Source organism: Ambystoma mexicanum, chromosome 6q, assembly GCF_040938575.1.
Source record: "Ambystoma mexicanum isolate Mex_15411 chromosome 6q, UKY_AmexF1_1, whole genome shotgun sequence".
In the NCBI taxonomy this organism is placed as follows: Eukaryota; Metazoa; Chordata; class Amphibia; order Caudata; family Ambystomatidae; genus Ambystoma; species Ambystoma mexicanum.
The window spans coordinates 1,596,100,067-1,596,122,134 of record NC_090937.1 but is presented as its reverse complement, the minus strand read 5'-3'; the positions used below and the strand labels follow the sequence as shown (position 1 = coordinate 1,596,122,134).

The following is a 22,068-nucleotide window of genomic DNA, read 5'->3' as shown; positions in this document are numbered from 1 at the left end:
TCATGAGGGACTAGGCCGCCAGTCTCAGTGGCAGTGCTATGAGTTAGCAGGGAAAGGGTTAAGTAAAACAGGAGCACAAAAGCCGAGTTTTTAGAAGTTTCTGGAATTTAAGGAAGTCCAGCTCAAGTATAAGAGGAGCAGGATTACATGCACCGGACAAAGACAGAGACATGCCTCCCGGTCTCTGTTTCAAACAGCGCTTGACAAGCAGAGTATTGGAGTTACAGAAGCAGAGGGCTCTAGCAGGGCAGTATTTAGGGAAGCAAAGTTGGACCTATTGTAGTCCTTGCAATTAGAAGGAGCCAATGCATACATTTTAGAGCTGCAGTGATACAATCCGTGGTCTTCAGACATGGATAAGTCTTGCACCCCTATTCTAGATTTCCCGATGGGGGCATAGACAACAAAGGGGGAGGTTAAGGAAGAGGCTGATGCAGTAGTCCAGCCTACACAGGACCAGGGCTCTACAGACGTTGAGCTTCTGGGGGAAGTGAGGAACGGTACAATGCCTGTAAGGAGGTCAAGCTGAAAGCATGGTCTTTCTTTACAAGCTCCAAATTGGAAGGAGTAAAGGAGGGAGAGTACTTAAAGATAATCCCAAGGTTTTAGCCTCACAGGATGGTAAGAGTAGAGGGCCCAAAGACAGCGGACAGACGGTAGGAGAAAAAGAGGCCACAGGTGCCTCAGTAAGAAAGATCTCCTTCTATTGAGATACAGATTGCTAGCCCCACACAATGCCTCAATGGCGGTCAGATAATTAGAGATAAAAACGAGGACAGCAAATTAGTTAAGGGAAGTTTAAGGAAACATGTGTCATTAACACAACACTGGAAATGAGAAAAGAGGAACGACATCAGGTGAGCAAGAGGGATGAAATAGATATGGAAGACCCACAATAATAGGACAAAACCCTGGGGTACTCGTCAGGTACACAGTGAGGTGGTGTAGTACAAACAGCCAGTTGCAGTCGGTAAGGGCGGCTAGCGAGAAAAACAAATAAGCCTGTCCATTGCCCGGGCCATGATGCTAATGGTATCAGGAAACCGTTCAATGAGGATACAATTGTTGAAAGGTGGAACAGACATCAACAAGCACTGTCCTCAATTGTACTACAATCATAAATACCACGTACACTTTATTTATATCATTCCACCATATTACAAATACTGTATACCCCCCCTACATTATCTACAATTACTATACACATATTACTATAGGGTGTGTGTCTAGTGGCCACAACCACCACAATAGAAGGAAACCACGTACAATGCAATTTCAAATAACAAAACTCGCCCTAAACCCCCTGCAATTATGTACGCGGATATCAAGACGTGACCGCGAACTCGGCAGAATCAGCAAACCCTTTTTCACCTATAAAAACAGCTCCATATCATCTTTATTCCACTCGCCTACCCTTTCTATGCCCTCTTTCAGCCATATAATAACCTCAAATGTGTTTTCCAAACTGTTGTCAGTGTTGTCCGTGGACTACCGCTGTGTCCGCGGACTGTGCAGCACCTACACCTACTTTTTTCAAGAAAAACAGCACCATATCATCTTTATTCTACCCCCCTACCCTTTCTAGCCCCTCTTTTGACCATCAAATGACTCCAAATGTGCTTTCCAGGATCCAACATGACAACCGTTTCAGAAAATTGGCACCAAACTTGTCACCATCCAATCAGCAGGTCATTAAGGTGTACGTGGACATCACACTGGACCATGATTGGTCCAGGTGCTGTCCGTGGACCCTAATAGGGAGGTGAGTCTGCAACCAAACCCGTACATCACTAATTTTGTTTACCTACCTTTTGGCTGTTTTAAAAAAAAAAAACTACTGGACAGATTTATACCAAATTTACTAACGCATGCTTCCGGGACCAAGCGACTTCTCCTGGTGCAAATTTGGAGAAAATCAGTCCTGCAGTTTAGGCTGTAGGTGTCAGCAAATTCTTTTTCCATTGCAACTATGAGAATTTCCACAGAATTTGGGACCCCACCTATAACTTTACCCTAACCCCCTTGGATAAAACAGCACCAGACTTCATTTTGAGGGGTTCATATACTTTTTTTCAAAGTTTCCTGAGTATCCGTCTAGGGGCGGGCAAAGTTATAAGCGGACCAAAAAGTGCTCTTTCTATGAGTTGAGCAACTTAAGTATAACTACAGAGCTGCTACCACAAGCCCTGTGGTTTATAAAGCCCAAACATAGTGGGAAGTACCAGAGACTGTCCAAAGGGGTCACCCTCATGCGGTTACAAATTTAGTTAAGGCTATAAGACAGCTGGCCTGGCTAGAGGGGACAGCGGAGTGGGGAATTCGAGGGGGCGGGAATTATAGTTCAATAGGGGAAGCATCTCTTTAAGAGAAACATGTTTGGAGGGGAAAGAGCTGACACTAATTGAATGCCTGATACAATGGATAGCTCAGGGTAATTGTGTTTGTCTTGAAAACAAGACAACACTGAACCACACAGGTTCAATACCGGCCCTGTGCTTAGAGGCTGGACGACGGCATGAAGCATGATATATCAGCCCAATATAATTTTATTCACCCTGTTCTCAAATGTCTGTCTTCCATATATTCATATTTCATTTATTCAGGATGCTGTTACAATCAAGGACACTACTCCTGCTAGACATAGTTTGTATGCAGTACCCTTTGGAACCACTACACACAATGACTACAGGTATAAGCAAACCAACCTTTGGTATAAGTCTGTACTACACAGTTTTTAGTAGCGGAGCTGAACAGCCAGGCTTATCTCAAGAGGGGATGTGAGCTGTAATGATGTTACACAGAGGTCCACAATCACAAGTATTCAAATAGACTCCTTCACTCAAGGTTTCTTTGTTAAACACTTATTAATGTATTCAACAGTCATTTATAAAACATACACTAGAAGGAGGCAGTTATATATTATACACAAATATTCTTCAGTACTATACACTCTAAGTTTCTGAGGAATTCAAACTAATTTGAAGGAGGAGCAAAATGGCATTCAGAATACTTTGAAGGAGGAGTAAAAGGGTTATCTGAACATAAAAAGATTACAATTACTTTTAGACAGGGCAGATTCTTTGAGTTCACCAGAAGAGTCAATTTAATACAACAGGTTTAGGCCAAGGTCAATGGGCTAAAGTCTTGGATAGGATAAAGCGGTTCTGGTAAATAAACAGTAAAGTCTCTGTAAAACTTCCCAGAAGTAGTTTGTAAAAAGAAGAATCATATGTTGGGTCACAGGCTGATTAGGCCTACAAGTTGGGAAAGTTTCACGCACTTTCACTGAGAGAGGTAAGTACTCTCAGTCGGGTTTTACAGTACCTTTCAATGAAGAAAAAGATGCAGCTGAAGACTTCTGTTCCTGGTAGTTCCTGCAGATCTCGCTGTTCCTGAGCCTCAGTCGTGGGGACAAGAGGGAGGACGTCAGGGGAATCCTGCACTGCACTTGAATAGTCGAAAAGCTTGGCAAAATTAAAATTCTGGTAGCTGTAAGTCAAGCACACAAGCTGGTGTCTCTCTCCCTGGTTCTAGGGTTTCCTGCAGCACTCTTGAGGAAAGTCAACCAGCTCAGAGATGAGTATCCAAGTGGTTTATGGTCGAGTTGATTGGTCCCACCAACTCAAAGGAAGAAGTCGTTCTTGAAGGGGCTTCTCTGTCGAGGTGAACTTGGCGATTCGGACCTGCATCAGGGCTTCACCGGGCAAACCAACAGTCCAGGAGTTGCAGCCTTCGTCCTCTTCCAGCTCGTCTTTGGTTGTTTTGTTCCAGTGGTTGACTCTGCCTTCCAAGCCAAGCGACTCACCTTTTATTCAGTTCTCTCCCATTCATTCCAGCCTAGCTGCCGCTCACACATCAGGGTGGCTGTCCTTGCCGGACAGTCAGCCATCTAATCACCACAAAGTGCATTTGGGTCTCCTAGGAGACTAAGCACAGGGAGTTTCGGGCACCTCCCTGACTTCCTGCCCACCCCAGACACTTGGGCGCCAGAGGCGGTCTTCAGTCTTGAAGCCCGCCAAAGGCGAAGGAACAAAGGGACCAAACCTGGTTTGGCGTGCAGAGGCAAACTCTAGAAGGACCTTTCCAAAAAGAAATGGCAAAAAAGAAGACCGGGGCCTGTTTTTACAGAGGGGGCTCAGATGCCATCTTGACAAACGTGGCTCCAGTGATTTACCAGTGTTTGCTGGGGAAAATCAACCATTTCGAGAGCAAAGGGTAGCATTTGACTGCTACATGAGTATTTAGACACAGGGGATACTAAGTAACCCCATCCAGCACTCTATTGTAAGTTAGGGTGTGCTGGGTCTAGGGATTATAAAAGACTAAGTGAAGTCAATTTCACTACACTGCTCTGGGAAACAGTAGTTGATCCCAGAGAAGGTATTTAAACCTTGGCATAGCCTGAAAGGCTTCCCTGTGAACTGCACTGAAGGTTCTTTGTAAAACAATTAAACAAGATGATGCCTATGGAGTTGGTTAGACTCCATATCCAAATAAAACACAAGGGTAAAATACACATCAAAATACATGAGAGAGGGGGAAAAAGGGTCACACTCTCTCCAGGTAAAAAAATCAAGTCCTCAAAATCCAGCAGAGTTGCTGGGAGTCTCTAAGGTGAAGGGAATTAGAGCATTTTTGAGAATTCTCCCTAACACTCGTGCCCCCCAGACTAAGGGTCTTGAGGATTTAATCCACCACTGGATGAATCTCCTTACTCCAGTCGGTCATACATTTTGGAAATACCATCAGCATTTTGGTGATTACACCCTGACCTGTGTTCAATGGTAAAATAAGACCCCTGTTGGCTGATTCACCATCTTAACAATTTAGGATTTTTCCACTTCATCTGCATTAACCATCTCAAGGTTTGGTGGTCTGTCTGAATCACAAAAGTTGGTCCTTACAAGTATGGTCTAAACTTCTTAGGAGACCATACAGTGGCAAAACACTCACGTTCTATGGTTGCCCACCTTGTCTCAGGTTCCTTCAGCTTTCTGCTGATGAAGCAGATTGGGTGTTCCCTACCTTTCTCATCCAGTTGACTCAGAACTGCGCCTATACCTGTATTGGAAGCATATGTTTGCACAATGAAGGTTTGGCTGCAGTCAGGAGCTCTTAAGACTGGAGCTTGACAAAAGACTTTCTTAAGTCCTTCAAATGCCTTAGTGCACTCCTCATTCCACCTGACCTTTTGGGGAATTTTGGTGAGGAGATTACATTTAAGGGAAAAGCTATGGTCCCATAGTTCTCTATGAAGTTTCTATAATAACCATTGAGACCTAGAAAGGCTCTCACTTGGGTTGAGGAGTAGGGATGGCCCATTCTTGTACCGCTTGTACTTTGCTAGGCAATGGCCTTATTCCATCTCCTACCTCATGTCCAAGTTAGACCACTTTGCTCTGTCCAATTTGACATTTAGTTGCCTTTATGGTCAGATGAGCCTACTCAAAAGCCTGCAATACATATCCTATGTGGTCAACATGTGTTTTCCAAGTAGGGCTGAACACTGCAATGTCATCCAAGTATGCCATGCAGAAGTCCTCCATCCCATTCAGAACTTGATTCACCATCTTTTGGAATGTAGCAGGTGCATTCTTTAATCCAAAAGGCATTACCTTAACTGATAGAGGCCTGTTTGGGCTGAAAATGCAGGTTTTCACCTTGGCATGGTCTGTCAGAACTATTTGCCAGTAGCCTGATGTTAGGTCAAATGTACTGAGGTACTTGGCTGGACCAAGTTTGTCCACCAGTTCATCAGTCCTGGGTAAAGGATGGGCATCAGTCTTTGTGACTGCATTAAGGGCTCAATAGTCCACACAGAGGATCCACTCCTTTGATCCTGTCTTTGGTACTAGTACAACTGGACTTGAATACAGACTTGTAGATGGCTCTATTACCCGTAGATCAAGCATCTTGTTGACTTCCTCCTTACTAAATGGCTCTTACATGGTCTGTGTAAGGGATAATTCTCATAAATGGCTGTTTTCCCTTACCTAATGAGTCCCTCAGCAGCTTTTCTGGATTTCTAGGGTTTATTTTTTTCACCTGGTAAGAGTGTGAGCCTTTTTCCTACTCTTACATGTGTCTTGCTGTGTTTTTTTACCATGTGTGATCTTGGGCTCTGGAGCCTCACCTACTCCATGAGCATCATTTTTATGTGTGTTACACAGCACCTTCAGTGCAGTGACACAGGGTTGTCTTTTAGACTCCCCACTGACTCAATTTTTCTGGGACTGACTACTGTCTCCCAGAAATATGTAAAGTTGCCATTAACTTTATGTAGTCTCTTTAAATCACAGACCCAGTACACCCCATCTTACATGGAGTATTGAAAAGGGTGAATTCTTATCCCTTTTTGTCTGTTTCTCTTGGAGCACTGTTTTGCTCCCTTTTCATCAAGACTTGGCTGGTGGCAGTGGTAACTACCATATTTTTCGTACGGCGGTTATCTTATATAATCATAGTATTGTTTTAGGATATTTTATAAGCCTCGAACAAAAACCAGCTTGACTAAATATATTTTATTTCGGCTCCGGCTGGGTTTAGCCGGCATTTCTTTTTGTTAAAGTCTTTCTCGTGTTTTACTCTGCGCACCAAAAACGGTTTGGTCCCTTTGCTCGCCGTCTTTTCACGGGCTTCTGCACAGAAGCCCTCCTTAAGGCACTTGAAAGTCTGGTAGGCAGGATGTGAGGAAGAGATCTTAGGACCACTGCCATGGGTTCCCTTGATAACCCAAGTCGCACTCCTGTTTGATTGGCTGGGTGACTGTCCTTGCCAGGACAGCCACCCTGCTGTGTGATTGACAGCCAGGCTGTGTGAATGGGGGAAAACTGCATAAAAAGCAGATCTGTGGGACTGGAAAGGCAGAGTCACCACTGGAAAAAAATAACCAATGAGGAGCTGATGGAAGAGGACAACTACAACGACTGAACCGCCCGGTGAAGCCCTACTTCATGTCCAAATCTTCAGTATCCGACGACAGAGAAGATCCACCAGGAAAATCTTCCCTTGATCTGGGGGGACCAACCAGTTCACCCAAACTGCAAGCCAGGAACCCTTCTCTGGTCGAATTCGCTGTACAGAGCTACAGTGGGCCGGATAGCCAGTAAGGTCGGACCCTGCTTGGTTTTTAAGACGCGCACCTTTTATTTGTTGTTTCGCTCTGCTGCTGTTTTCTTCCCAGGGTAGTGCAGGACCCTCCAGTCGTCCTACTTCTTGTCAGTCCGACAGTCGCTTCAGGAACCATGAGCCTGCAGGCACTACCAGGAACGTCCGCCTCAGCTACAGCTTCTTCTCCGTTTTAAGGTACTGTGCAAATCCGGCTGTTCGTTCCATTCAACCGCAGTGAAAGTGTTTGAAATCTATCTCCTATCCGGGGGCTTGTCCTTCTCTTCTCTTTGAACTAACTTTTCTACCAACCAACCTCAACCGGAATCCGTGGCACGTACTTTACATAACTACCCTGAATCTTGATCTTGAGCAAAAGACTTTTGACCCATTGAGTTTGGCCTTAAGCCTTTTCTACCTATCACTGTAGTTCCTCTTGCTCAATTACCCTGAGTGTTGGTGTGGTTCAATTTCTATTAACTTTGTCTTTCCCTCCCTTTTAAATTGCTGGAGTGCCATTTTGCTCCCACTTCATTTTGTGAGCTTAACTTGTCTGGAACATATTGTGAGTGGTGTGGTGTATTAAGATTGTGAGTTTTAAAACTGCTTTCTGATAGGGAAATGTTATATGACTAAAGACTAAATAAATGTATTTTCTTTTACTTGGAAACCTTGAGTCAGTGTTTGTTTGAATCATAGTAATTGCTGTCCTTGCTCTTGAGATAAGTCTGGCTGCTCAGCCATCGCTACCACTTTACTGTCTAGTACAGGCTTGTACCAAAGGTGAATTTGTACCGCTCACTGTGTGCAGGGAAGCGATACACTCCCCCTGCGCCTCCGCCTCATGGCAGATCCGCTAAAGGCCCGTTCTCACGAGCAACCAGACACGAACAAGTATCAGAACAAACACTGTATCATTTACTTTCCGCAGAACATACGGTCCCCGAAGTGACCTGACTCGTAGTTCAAGTCTGGAAAATAACAAGAACCATCCCAATTGAACAGGCCTCGACCCAGCATCTAACCCCTAACAGTTAAAATATATGGTGTCAATAACCTTCCTGTCTGAATCCCTGCCCATATCCCCCCAGATGAAGTGTTACCTACATACGAAAGCCTAACGATTCCCAGGGATGTCTGTAAATGATGATACAGTGTGGGAAGGGATGAAGCTTATAACACTAATAATGCAAGGATGACCCCAGTCTGTTGCAAAATACCATGTGCCTTAAAGACTTGATGAGAGGCTCAACAAAGCCCACCTAATGAACTAATGAATGATTGCTGCTAGTGTACAAAGGCGGGCGAAAAAAGCATTACTAAGAATACTTGTGTGACAAGCAGTGTAACATGTTTAAGTGATATATCCAAAAATGCAAATGCACAATTACACATGAACGTATTGCTTCTATGCTCCTGAGTACACAACCTAACCTGATGCTACCTCACGTGTTATCCATTTGTTGCCTCATGAAGTACCTATGTGTGTACAATCAATGTAGCGTAATACATGTGCCACTGTCAGACTCTCATAGTTACGTGTGAAATAGTAAATAAATGTATAAACAATATAAATTTGTAATCCTCCTAATACTACTGACTCTGCTAACCAACTCTTGCATGATATATTGTGCAACCCAGGCACAGAGAATCGTGTAGAGCCCCAAGGCCATCTCCCCCCTCCTCCCACCAAGGCCCGCCAGGATGGCTGGTGCTCGAACAGCACAGCCTCACCTCCCTTCATTCTGCTGGACCCGCTTCAAGTATTCACCTCCCCCATGTCCGAAGCCGCCGTAGTCGGCCAAATGAATTATGTACAACCTGGTCCTGAACCCCACCGTCATGAGGGGCCTGAGCTGTGCCCTCGCTGATACAGTAGTACTCCAGTTCACCCCAAGTTAATGGGTCTTGGAGATAGGCATTCAACCCTGTACTAACATATCAGAAAGCAATTCCTCACCACATCTAACAGAACAACAAGGCAGTTCACATTGTGCCCTCTGACAAGGCACTCAGACTTATGACACCTGGTCAATAGGTCAGAAGTAATTGTATAGTAATGTATTGGTGACGGCCCACATTACATGTTGTTTCTCCGGTCTCATATAATTTCTTAGAGTAACATATTGTAGGATTTACAGGACAACTGAAATCATCTAAAGGATGAGTGTTTGTGTGTGTGGCCACAAGGGCAAAGTGTTAGTACAGCCATCAAACGTCAACAACAGACCGCGCCTGGCCTGGCAGCTCCACCCCGACGAGCCCAGCTGACCCATCCACCCCACGTTGGCACCATGCAGATGTCCACCAATCCTGGAGCAGCTCATCGTTGCGTGACCTATAGCTTAGTCAACGCCACCCAATCCCTGAAACGATGTTCCCCCATAGCAGACAGGACGTATGACGTGGTTTTGTAATACATATGACTGTCTTTGCTATTGTCAGACAGAGCGCTCTCGGAGCTTGCAGAGTCCTTTGCATGCCCTATATCGATTTATAAAAGACCCCTTTTATATCACCCGCACTTGGTCCTGGTATCATTCTCTTCTGGGGTGTGTCCTTATTGCCTCTTATTGTGGGGAGGGTACTGCCTTTTGGGGACGCTTGCCTTCAGTAACTACAAACTAAGCACAGGAGTACCAAGGGTTGGGATGCATTTTAACCATAACATCCCTTTAGCAACGTTTCTTCTGTCAATTTAATAGGTTTTTATGAGCAAAAATGTTTCATGGTGTTATGTCACTGTATTTAAGTTATTAATAACTCCTCTTTTCATATATATGAAAGAACGATAACTCTCCTTTAAGAAACATATTTTTTGCAACACATACTTATGTCTGTCATTATAAGCAGCGAATGCTGGGGATGGAAATCATCGTTCAATTCCCTACAGCAGAAGGCTCCACCATGACCCTAGCCAACAAAAATGTCCCCCTATTATTCACTGCACCTTCACTGCATCCTAGCACAGTGTCCACTATACCACAATAATGTAAACTGTGGCCAGTGCTCATAGCTTGCAACCATAGCCAGTATCCAAATCCATGGGGCATAGGCTTCGGCCATGACGCATTCCCCAACGAGCAAATCAGAGTACACATTTGCAGTTGCCTAGGACCAAGCCCACTACGGAAATACCAAATGTATATCACTAGTTTTTCTACTTACATTCATATACTTTCGAAATATAAAACGCAAGACATATTTCCAAAAACATGCTTTCAGGTCCTTGTTAATGCTCATTGCGAAAGTTTGTTGTAGTCTAGTCCACCACTTCAGGCTGTAACCGCAAGCAGAATATTTTTTCCCACTCATACCTACCGCCTCGGCCGTGCCGCATGCCCCATTAAGCAAATTACAGTGCACATTTCTCCTTGCTGCCGGCCATGCTCATTAACCCGACACAAATGTTATATATCTCCCTATAGTGTTCTTATATTTTACACTTTTAAAACAAACACGAGACACCATGCTTTCCAGTTCTTGCGGACCCTCCACTGTGCATATTTGATGCAGTCCCAACCAGCGCTTCAACCTGCACCCACAAACACATTTCTTTTCCCTTTCGAACCTATCCCAATTTTAAAAAAATGCTACCACATAGCCGGCCCTTGATGGTCTTGCCCACTTTAACTCCAATGCTGGTCTCTCGTAGTCATGGCCAGTAGCCAGATCGTCCAGGTCATGGCCTTAGGCTATACCTCAGTCACCAAAGGTATATCACTATTTTTTGTACCTACATTCTGACCCTTTTCTAAAAAATAAAACACTGACACATTTGCAAAACCATACTTTCAGGTCCTTGCCAATGCTTCTTACACGAGTTTGCTGAAAATCCGCCCATGTTTTATTTTTTCAAAAGTGGCAAAATGTACGTACATACAATAGTCATATAACTTAGCACCCACTTGAGGAAATCCTTTGATACTGTGCACAAACATTCAAGGTTGAAACTATAACCATCTTGAAAACATTTGTCCACATTTGTCAAACGGCAACAATGTTATAAGCCATATATAAATATTGAGACCCTCTAATTTTGCTGCCTCTTGACGAAATCCCACCGAACTTTGCAAAACCATTCAAAACCAGGTCTAGAACTAAATTCCAAAATGTCATGCAGTTTCAATGGGTGGCGCCAAATTTATAAGCCATCCAAAAACTGCTTTTCCCCAACACTGTAATGCAGAAATAAGCATAGATGCCCCCGAATATCTCAGATGTCCGCGAACACCACAGGACTGCCCTGAACAGTTTGCGGACATTAAGAAGGAAAACACCTCATCACCCCTCACCTCCCCAGAGATTGTTTCATTAGTTTGACAAGTGCAATGTTGTGTATATACATAATATGTATTTACCGCGCTGTCTGCAGACACCGGGTGCTGTCCGCAAATCCAACATAGTGGGCAATTGGGAAAATCTGACGCATCTCACTCTTTTCACAATCCAATCAGCGGGCGCATCTGATGTCTGTTCACATCACGTCGCACCCTGGACCAATCAGGGGCCTGTCCGCTCTCCGTACGGCGAAGTGAGTCCACCAACCGTACCCAGATATCACTATTTTTTCTTTCCTACTTTTCGGGTGTTTAAAAAATAACTACTGGACGTATTTACACCAATTTACAAAAGCAGGTTTTCGGGACCAAGCCACCGCTCCTGCCGCAAGTTTGGTGAAAATCCGTCCAGCGGTTTGGGCTGTAGGCATGAGCAAATATTTCTTTCATTGCATCTATTGGAAAAAGCACACATTGTTGGACCCCTGCCTATAACTTTACCTCCCCTTAACGAAACCTCACCAGACTTCACACAATCAATCCAATGGGGCCATATATATTTTTAGCAAAGTTTTGTGAGAATTTGTTCCGGGGGGTCGAAGTTATAGGCTGCCCAAAAAGTGCTCTTCCAATGGGTTGTGCAATTTAACCGTAACTAAAGGGCCGCTACCAAATATATATATGAAAAATCTCTTTTTTCAATGCAATTCTTTTGTACTAACTTCCCTCCTGAGGGATCATCTTGACACTGCTCGACCATAGCTTAGATTCCACTAGGTGGGACAAGGAAGCTAGCCAAGTGCCTTATTGCTAGTTCTGGGAAGGTAGTGGTGAAGGTCCAGTCCCTAAACCCAGGGGATTCCGCCCAAAACCTACGCACTCATGTCACACCAGGGCCTATGTGCCATCATAAAGTTAGGTTTTCCACTGGTCCAGATTCATTCAATTACTTGAGATTCTTTTTAGAGTTTGCAGAGTACCTCTAACATGGCAAAATATAAATGTCTATTAAATTGCGGAAAAAAGCTGGCCCACGTGATTACATAAACGCAATATTCCTTACCTCAATTTTATTTGTGCTACCTAAATTCCAGTTGTGTCTGGTGGTTGCGCTGGTAGTCACTTTTACTGAACTGTTCTCAATGAATGGGACACCAGATGAAACGGTAAGTTCAGCGCTGGCGGATACTTCAAATCCATGCTGGTGTGAAAACGAGCTCTCAGCGACCAATGTTTTTTCCACCCTAGAGTGAGCAGAGGTAGAGCTTGAAGTTACAATGTGCTTGAACGTTAGCATGAAAAACCTAGGTAGTACCAAGCGGGTGCAACACTATATATTCACCTAAATCAGGGGACTGCAACTACTGGCTCTCTAGATGATTTGAACTACAATACACATCAGTCGTTGGCAGCCTATCCAATGTTGAAGGATCATGGGAATTGTAGTTCAAAGCATCTGGAGAGCCACAGTTGCAGATGCCTGATAAATGATATTATAGCCATGCTTGAGCTGTACTTTAATTGTATTACTTCTTCAGTGAGCGGGACGTAACATTTAAATAAGATGTAGCTCAAAATCCTGTTCACGGTAAATGCATTCACTCTGACTCACTTTTGCTTTCATTGGTTGGTTACATTTGGGCCAAGTGTATCCAGAAATAAATCATATGTCCACTCTATTTTGTAAACACTGTATTGTGAATGTTGAAATGATGAGCTGGAATACAAGTTGGTTGTTGTCGATATGGGGAGAATAAACCCAGTAAATCTTTGATGGTTGCTGGGTTGCACATTTGTGAGGCATCCCCAAAGGTAAAGGAATGAGCTTCAGTGCAACTTGATAGAAACAGAGAGCAAGGTGCATTGGTGGGATAATGCTGAGTAAAAGTAGCTTAGTGGTTTAATGATTTAGTGCTTTTTATTGTAACAGTGGGATATCTAGGTGCAATGATCTATCCAATTAATTCTAGAAGGAGTGTTTGCTACCACGATCCAAGCATTATATAAATGGTTGTAATTTACCAATAAGCTGGGGGGGGGCATTACACTTCCAGCGAAGGGCTTATTGCAATTAGTACCATGAACCGTTGGACAGGGATATTAATAGATTTGTTGAGAGAGTCGTGAAACGCTGTCAGTGTTTCACAACTGCAAAAAAAATGGAACCATTGCCCTACACATAGTCCCTTCTCACTTTCCATGGCCGCCATTGCCGGGTCGGTGATGCACCGGCAACAATAGACAGAAAAGTGCAGTAACTGCAGGGGTGGAGAGGAGAGGTGAAAAAGGGGTGTGGGGCTGGGGCTGATCCGGAGGGGGAAGATGGCGGCCTCCAGCTCTGAGGAGACTAGAAGCAGCGGATATACTGTGTGGTAAAGCCCTGGCTCTGAGCCTCCTCATTGGCTGGGAGACCTAGGCCACGCCCCTGCTGACTACTAATTACTTGTTATTTCCAAAGGCTGACCCATGAGTGAAAGAATGGCTTAGTTAGACAGATAAGAATACTTTTGTGTGGGAGGCCATAATAAGCTAGAAATATACTGCAGGAAAGTAATCCTACCAAGCAGCAGTGAATCAGTGACCCGACAGGGAGGGAGAGTTTCCAGAGAGGGATGAGGCCCTCCTCAAGATGAGGGGCCTCCATGTAGATCGGTGCATGGTACCTGGAAGGCTAGGATATTGATTTGACATTTTTATATGCACTGTGTGACAAGGCCTGTTTACACGAGAATGGGGTGAAAGAAAATCTCCAGGGAGCTACACGCCGTTCAGGAATGAGGCTTCCACCAGATTAGCAGAGACATTAATATTGAAAGGTCCATTAGAAGCTTGATAAACCAGGGACTCCAGTTCCTTAGAAACTCTTTCACTTTACTTGACATAGATGCTTCCAGAAAAATTGCCAGGGCTTACAAGGCCTTTCTGAGGCCTCGCTAAGCACTCCCCCTTGAGGCACATGCCCGGAGGCAGGTAAGAGATCTGACAGGGAGAGTAGTCAATACTCGGAGGAGGTGGGGTATTTAAGGAGGTGTGTGTGAGTGTGCATGTTTGGGTTAGTTGGTTGAGGACAGGAGGCGGTGGTGGATGTCTGAGATACCAGTGGAGGTCTTTGACAGTTTAGGGCATCCCAGTAGTAATCCCTTAGCTGCAGAAAGCAGCTGCGGGACTGCTCAGTGTGTACAATGGGCTGGTTTGGCACCTATACAAAAGGAGCGAGGGTACTGGAGGGTTGGTGCCCCATCACACATTATGGACGAGACGCCACTGGGTCCCAGAAATCTATTGCTCTTAAGCTTGCCTTTGAGGGAAGCAAACTGTTTTGGGATACTTTGAAAGCAAGTAAATAAGGTATTAAAAGTGAACATACATGTGGACTTGCTCAGGAAAAAGGACAAGCACTTGTTAGTTTGAGATCTGCAGTCTGGCATAGAAAGCATAAAACTCATAACCTAGTCAGGATTTTACCAGAAGATAAGTGACAGAGCCTGAATAAACATAGTGATGTGGAAATCCCTGAAAGAATGCAGGAGTCTTGGACAACCACCATGGTCCATTGGTGGGCAGGCTCCTATGTTTCTCCAGGGTCTGGTCTGGCGGGATACTAGATAAAGTTCCAATTAGACAAAGAAACAACCTGAGTGCTGAAAACAAGGGCCAAGAGGAGAGCCATGCAGCAGGGGATCCAGGATTTACTGGATAAGGCGGCAGTGATTTCAATGCTTCTGGCATAGTTGGGTCATGGCTATTACTCAATCAACTTCAATAACAAATTCAGATTCTATGTGAATCTGATGGGTCTGAACCAGTACATTATGAAGGCACTCTTCAAGATGGAGACAAGGCAGACGATTCTACCTTTGATGATCAGGTAGGATTGGCTGGAGTCCATAGATTTACAGGAGGCTTATTTCTATGTACAAATCAGGGGCTCTTGTGAGAAATTTCACAGATTTTCTGTAGGGGAGGGCTGTTTTGAAGTTGAAGGTTCTTCTTTTTGGCATGTGAACAGTGTCAAAGATATTTGACACGCTATTGGCCCTGCTGGTAGCTATGCTTCATACTGAGAGCATCCAATTATTTCTGGTTAAACCATTAGGCATCCAGGGACCTTGTGCAGGCTCAGGTACAGAGGACATGTCAGACCCCCATTGGATGGGTATTCTTGATAAACTTGGGGTATCCTCCATATGGAACCCTTGCAAACTATTACTTTTATAGGGGCTCAATTCACCATGAGAAAGAGGAAGGTGCTCCCCCATGGATAAGAATTCTTGATGGCAGTGCTCAAGAGGGAGTCAGCCTCAGTCAGATCAATGCTGTAGGCTACGTGGCCCTGGACCCTGGAAGATACTCCATCCTCTGGTGTCTCACATTCACAGGCTCGGGATACTGACATCTCAGACCTTCAAGTCTCAGATCCCTGTCTTGGTTTTTCTGACACAAAAGCTTCAGTGCTGGCTTCAGAACTCCAAACTCCTGAAAGGAGTGGACCTGTGTCCTCAAACCATGATCGCAATTATTAAAGACACAGGAAGCATACGGTGGAGGGCCACCATAGAGCAGCAAGTACACAAGGAGAGGCGGGCTGAAAAATAGACCACTCCCCAACTGGAGGCGGCAACAGACAGGTCTCTAGGCGCATTCTCATTACTTTCCACCAACGAGTTGTACAAGGTTTCCACTTGCTACTTTACATAGTCTACAAGTACTTCGGTGGTAAGATATTGCAGCTTGTTTTATTGTGCCTGAACAATGAAAATAACGAATGTATATTTCCGATGGGCCAGTGAAATGGTTGCTGTCCTACCTCATTAGGAGGCAGGGAGTTAAGGAGGCGAGTCTAGAATACGGGGTGAGCACACGGTGGAAGGAGGGTGGAAGGTGACAGTTTTGCATATTGGTGATAAACTACCAGCAGTGATCTGACCGAGTAGGGCAGAGAAATGACGGTGACTAAATGCAAGAGAGGCTCGACAAATCTCAAGAGGGGAATAATAGAGAGGATGAGAGAAAAACATGAAGGCGCGGGAAAAAAAGTGTTTTATATTTTGAGAGAAATTGCAGTCTTTTTAAAAAGTCTCAACGTCGAAAATAGATTTCTGTAGGAGGCTTTACCTTTATGAAGGAAAAGAAGTGAGAAGAGAAATGTGTTGCAAATGTAGAGAATACCTTAAAAGGAAGTGAAAGGGAGGAGCGACTGAGGTGGAGGGATTGATAGTAAAATCAACAGAGCACAACCATGCACCAGATGTTGGGAGAATTGCAATAAAATGGAAAATCAGAGAAGAGGCAACACGTAGTTGTGTGAGTAGAAGTGGGATTTTAAGTGTCTAGTCACTTGTCAGGAAGAATGCCAGGAATTGGATAGCTTCAGAGACAAATACTGACGGAGGCAAAAATATGCCCACTGCTAAATCACAAAATAAGCTACCGACATTCCCAAATGTGTCACGCCTGGGCTCATATCAGTAATGGATTGGGCCGGTCTCAAGTTATTTTGGGTCAAATGCAAACATTGCCTGTTTTACCTCTTTTGTGAGGTAAACACATGATCTACAACATAATAATATCAGTAACACCAATTCAAGTTTGTTGTGCTGTGTTTTAAAACTTGTATATTTGTAGGCATGGTGTCCGCTATATATGCCAGCACACTGCTTGAGGATTTGCTGTATTGCAAATCGTGTATCCTCACCCTGCAGCCACTAAACACACCTCCCACTCCAAGGAGCTTGGCTGCCACCTATAGGGAATCCTTCAATTCCAGCGAATAGGGTCCTTGTTCCAGAGCAGTCAGCAGAGATACCTTGGTCCAACAACTGTTTGCCCCCAGTGCTCCCTTGGAGTGATTAGGGAAAAAAGCTTGCCTGTGCCTTGGAGTCCTCTGTCTCCACTTCTACGGCAGAGTAGTTTGGAGCAGGCTGTATGCCCAGTGAATCCTTCTTTCCCATGTAAGAGTCCAGAGATGAATCAAGGAAAAAGGGGATTCCCCCTTCCTTATAAAGGAAATATATCTCAGGGGATTGGTATGAAAATAAGCCTACTGTAAGGGATCCAATCAGGTGATTGTAACTAGTGCCCTTTGCTTTTTGATATAAAATTCAGAATGCCATGCCTTCAGGACATGGGAGAACATTAGTAGAGAGCCCTAACAGAAGCCAAGATGGTGGAACGGCTCTCTGAGCCCACCACTCCCTTCTAACTGGTCTAACTCCACCCCTCCCCATGCCTACTGACTTCAAATGGACTCTTGTTGGCAGTAGCCTGGTGTGAGCGTAGCTTTGTTATCTCAGTTGTAACTTTGAACCACCAATTCTCAGGAGGTCTCCTAGAGCGTGTCCCTGTGCCCTGTGAGCAAGATGTTTCCCTTCTTGCAGGTGGATAATTCGGCAGCATCCTACTAGTCCTATATTGCAGCCTTGGAGACACTCGGACCAAAGATTAACACAAAGAATTCCTGTCATCACTAATGTGATATCGAATTGCTGTGGCCTTATAATTGTATGATCCAAGCAGCCACAATGCCATCAATGGCATGGCTTATTTTTACAGATTTACGTTCCACCAGGGTGACTAGATTACACAAATATTATAATTTAGATCAGATATGATATGGCATTTATAACGCGCCTATACACAAGTAATTTAAGGCGCAACGAGGCAAGGGAGGGGCCCAGGGGGAAGGACAAAGACAACGATCTTACTAGGCCAGGTGACATTGAGATTGCGCAAGTGCAGCGGAGGGGGAAAGGCTGTTCCTGGGGGAAGCCCCTGCCGAAGAAAGATCTACCACCAACTCGTTGTTTGGAGAAGCGACTGACCCTGATGGAGTTGGAGGCGGATGAGCGAAAAGCTTGAGGAGGAAGATATTTTGGAAGAGAGAGTTGAAGGTATTGAGTCCACAGGCCCCAGAAGGCCTTGTGGACAATGCAGAGGGCTTTGAACTTAATCCTCGCAGCCACTGAGAGCCAGTGCAGATATTTCAGTCCTGGAGAGATACTATCCCTGGGCTTGAGGCCAAGGACAAGTCTCACAGTCCTGTTCTGGATGAGTTGCAATGGGCGGAGAGTAAAAGCAGGCAGATTTAGAAAGAGGCTGTTGCAGTAGTCCAGCCTAGAGAGAACTAGAGCTCTGGAGACAGTGAGCTTCTGGGGGAAGTTGAGGGAAGTAAGAATACATCTGAGGAGGTGCAGCTGGTAGTGTGACTTCTTAGAGACATCAGAGATGTGAGGAGAGAAGGAGAGTGTGGAATCGAAGTTGATCCTGAGGTTTTTCGCCTCACAGGTGGCAGAGGTTAGCAAGGAGATGGTTGACCAGGATGGCATGATTGACGGTGTCAAAGGCAGAAGAGAGATCAAGTAGGATGAGGACACAAGGGGTATTGGGGTCAAGGTTGGAGAGCAGGTCTTCACGGATCTTCAAGAGAGCAGTTTCCATGCTTTCGGCAGCTCTGAAGCAAGACTGATTGTCATGGAGATAACCAACTGATTCAGTGTGAAGATTAAGCTGGGAGATGGCCAGCTTTCCCAGGGGTTTGCCCAGGAAAGGAGTGATGGAGATAGGGCGGTAATTAGCAGGTGTTAGGGAGAATACTCAGAAACATGCTAATTCCCTGCTACCTTAGAGGCACCCAGCTCTTTTGCTGGACTTTAGGACTTTTACTTTTTTTTATTACTTATTTGTTTCTGACTCAATGAGCCTTTACAAAAGATGAAAAATACAAACAATTTACAAACATTTTTGTGTATGCACAAATTCAAATTAAATATCTCGTTTTGTTCTAATTTTAACTATCCCCGCTACTTTTTAAGGCATTTATACTATTGGTCTTTATATTCCCAACATGCTTCTGAAAGATGAACATTATGGTGAACTGTTTTTTCAAGAATGTATACATTTCTAACCCGGAGAGAGTGAGACGTTTTTATCACTCTCCCATGCATTTTTGTTTAAATTGAACTCAGTGTTTCTGTTGGTTTTTGGAGTCTGATAAACTCCATAGGCATCATCTTTTTACATTGGCACAGGGAAATCTTTCAGGTTTCCCGAAGGTTTTAAAACCTTCTCTTGGATAACTACTGTTTCCAAGTGAAAATGACTTTACTTACATTTGTAACTTTCTAGACCCAACACTATCTTACAATAGGGGGCTGGACGGGTTACTTAGTATCACCTTGTCTATTTTCTCATGTAACATTTTTATGTTACCCTTTCTACAATCAATGGCTTGTGGCAGTGATTTGCTTTTTACTACCGTTGTGTGTTTTTACCGTGGGCTGCGTTCGCAGCTGCAGTAAGGCACCCATGGGTTCCCGTTTTGTCAAAATGTCCCGGTCTTCTTTTTCACAATTTCTTGTTGGAAAGGTCCTTCTTGAGATTTACTCTGCGCACCAAACCAGGTTTGGTCACTTTGTTCATTTTGTGTTTGGCGTGCTTCACGAGTGAAACCCGCCTCTGGCTACAGTATGTCTGGCAGGGGCTGGAAGTGAGGGAGGTGCCCAAAATGCCCTGTGCTAAATCCCCTTGGTTACAGGAATGCACCCAAAGGTGATTGGCCGGCTGGCTGACCTGGGAGGATAGCCACCCTGCTGTGTGATTGCGAGCTAGGCTGGAATGAATGGGAGAAACCTGCATAAAAGGCGAGGCTTTTGGCTTGGAAGGCAGAGTTGACCACTGGACAAAGGAATCCAAAGAGGAACTTGGAAGAGACGCCTGCTGCACCTCCTGGACCGTTGATTTGCTTGGTTAAGCCCTGCTGCTGTGCGGAAGCTCAAATTCGCCTTGACTAGAGAAGCCCTGCAAGGATGACTGCTCCCTTTGGGTTGGTGGGACAAATCAACTCCAAAGTGAACTTGTGTGGACATACTCTCAGAGCTGGCTGTACTTCCATTCCACTGCTGATGCTGTTGGAACCAGGGAGATGAATACCAGATTGAGTGCATCGCTTTTCACTTTTAAGACGGACCCGAGCTCCAGGAAGATCCTCCGGACTACCAGGAAGAAGGACTGACCAAGCCTCAGGCATCTCAACTGAGTGCTGGCCCCCAGATGCAGGGGAAGTCTAAAGTGGTATCCAAGAACCCTCGGTGGTGCTATTTGCTTGAGACGCGAGGAGCTGAAACTGCAAAGTGCCACTGATTTGAGGTTTGCCCATTGCTGCCACAACCTTCAAGTTGTATTGCAGGAGTCCCTAGACTTCCTCCCTCTTGTCCCCACGACTGAGGCCCAGGAACAACAGGATCTGCAGACCTACACAGGAACAGAAGCCAGCTGGAACCCATTTCTTCAAACCTAAGATACCGTAAAACTAAGGGGACTTACCTCTTGTTGTGTGACCTTTTTAGCTCTCATTTGAGACTAGTCTTGGTTGCTTTGCAGAGTTGCTTGCAGCGTTGCCCCTCACAACCCTCCAACTTGTGGCCCTACATTTATTCTACTTTTTCTACAGGGACTTCTAAAACATTGTGCAAGACTTTTACTTGGCTGCAAGAAGTGCTTCAGCTCACCTACACTTTTGCTCAATTAACATTGGCTGGCCTGGCTCCCTGAAAGACTCTTCTTCCCTCTGACTGTGTTTTTACCTTCCTTCCAGGAAAAGGTTAACTTACTTGGCATTGGGTGTTCAAAATTACCTGCTTCAGAATATTTGTGTGACCGTTGTTTTATTCTAAAACCTCTTTTCTTTGACACCAATCTCAATACTGTTCTAAATGTACCAGTGATATATTAATGTTCACAGTGTCCAAGTTATTTAAGTCACCTGAAGTTGTAGGAAGTGTCTGTGTGCCATCCCCAAATGGGTATTTGCTGATTTAGAGAAACTAAGAGTATATTTTGGGGTGTATTTGTGTGTTACTTATATATTGCCCCTTCTGAAGAAGGCTTATTCAAACAGAAATTAATAATTGTTTAATTAAGAAACCTTGAGTATAAGCATTTGTTTGGATACTTGCCACTGTGAATCTCTGTCTAAAAACCCTACCACTCACATTGACCCCTCTTGCGATAAGCCTGGCTGCTCAGCCGCTCTACCAACCTGTGTAGTACAGACTTATACCAAAGGTTGGGTTATCTATTGCCAGGAGGACAGGGCTGCTTTAGTCTCCCAAAGGGTACTGCACACAATCTTGCCTAATAGCAGGGCAGAGCTGCAGAGAGTTAAAAATCCCACTCTGCCTGCAGGAATATTGTGTTCCAGTAGCTATAAGAAATGCACATTTGGCTTTTGAACCTACCCTGTGCCACTTCAGGGCTGGTGCTGAGGGTGTCAGGAGGGTCCTGGTCTCGGTGTCCGCTAATCTTTGTTTGCTGGCCGATAAAGGGGGTATAGGAGCAGTCATTTTGTTAGACTTGTCAACAGCATTCGATACAGTTCTTGGTACTACTGGATCGCCTGGCCGCAGCTGATTTGTCAGGTCAGGTTTTGGCTTGGTTTGCTTCTTTCTTGTCCAACCGCAGCCAAACATTGACACTGGCCTCTTTCCTCTCTGCCGTCTCAGTCTTGTTGTGTGCAGTGCCCATGGATCTGCCTTGTCCCCGGCTCTTTTTAACATCTGTATCCAGCCGCTGATTCTGCTCATCCGCTCTTTCGGCTTCAGGTGTTACTTCAGGTGTTACTCCTATGCTGACATGCAAATCATTGTCTGGCTGGACTCCTCCAAGCCGGGCTTTGCATCTCATC

General features: G+C 44.7%; 1 protein-coding gene across 1 annotated transcript in view; it reads right to left on the bottom strand.

Annotated features, from left to right (window-relative positions):
* Window positions 1-22,068, bottom strand: part of LOC138516877 (uncharacterized) — a 233,057-nt gene that overhangs the window by 102,109 nt on the left and 108,880 nt on the right. The window contains exon 3 of the mRNA XM_069632326.1: window positions 12,451-12,631. Coding sequence (XP_069488427.1) covers window positions 12,451-12,631 — 181 coding nt within the window. The remainder of the gene's footprint in view (window positions 1-12,450; window positions 12,632-22,068) is intronic.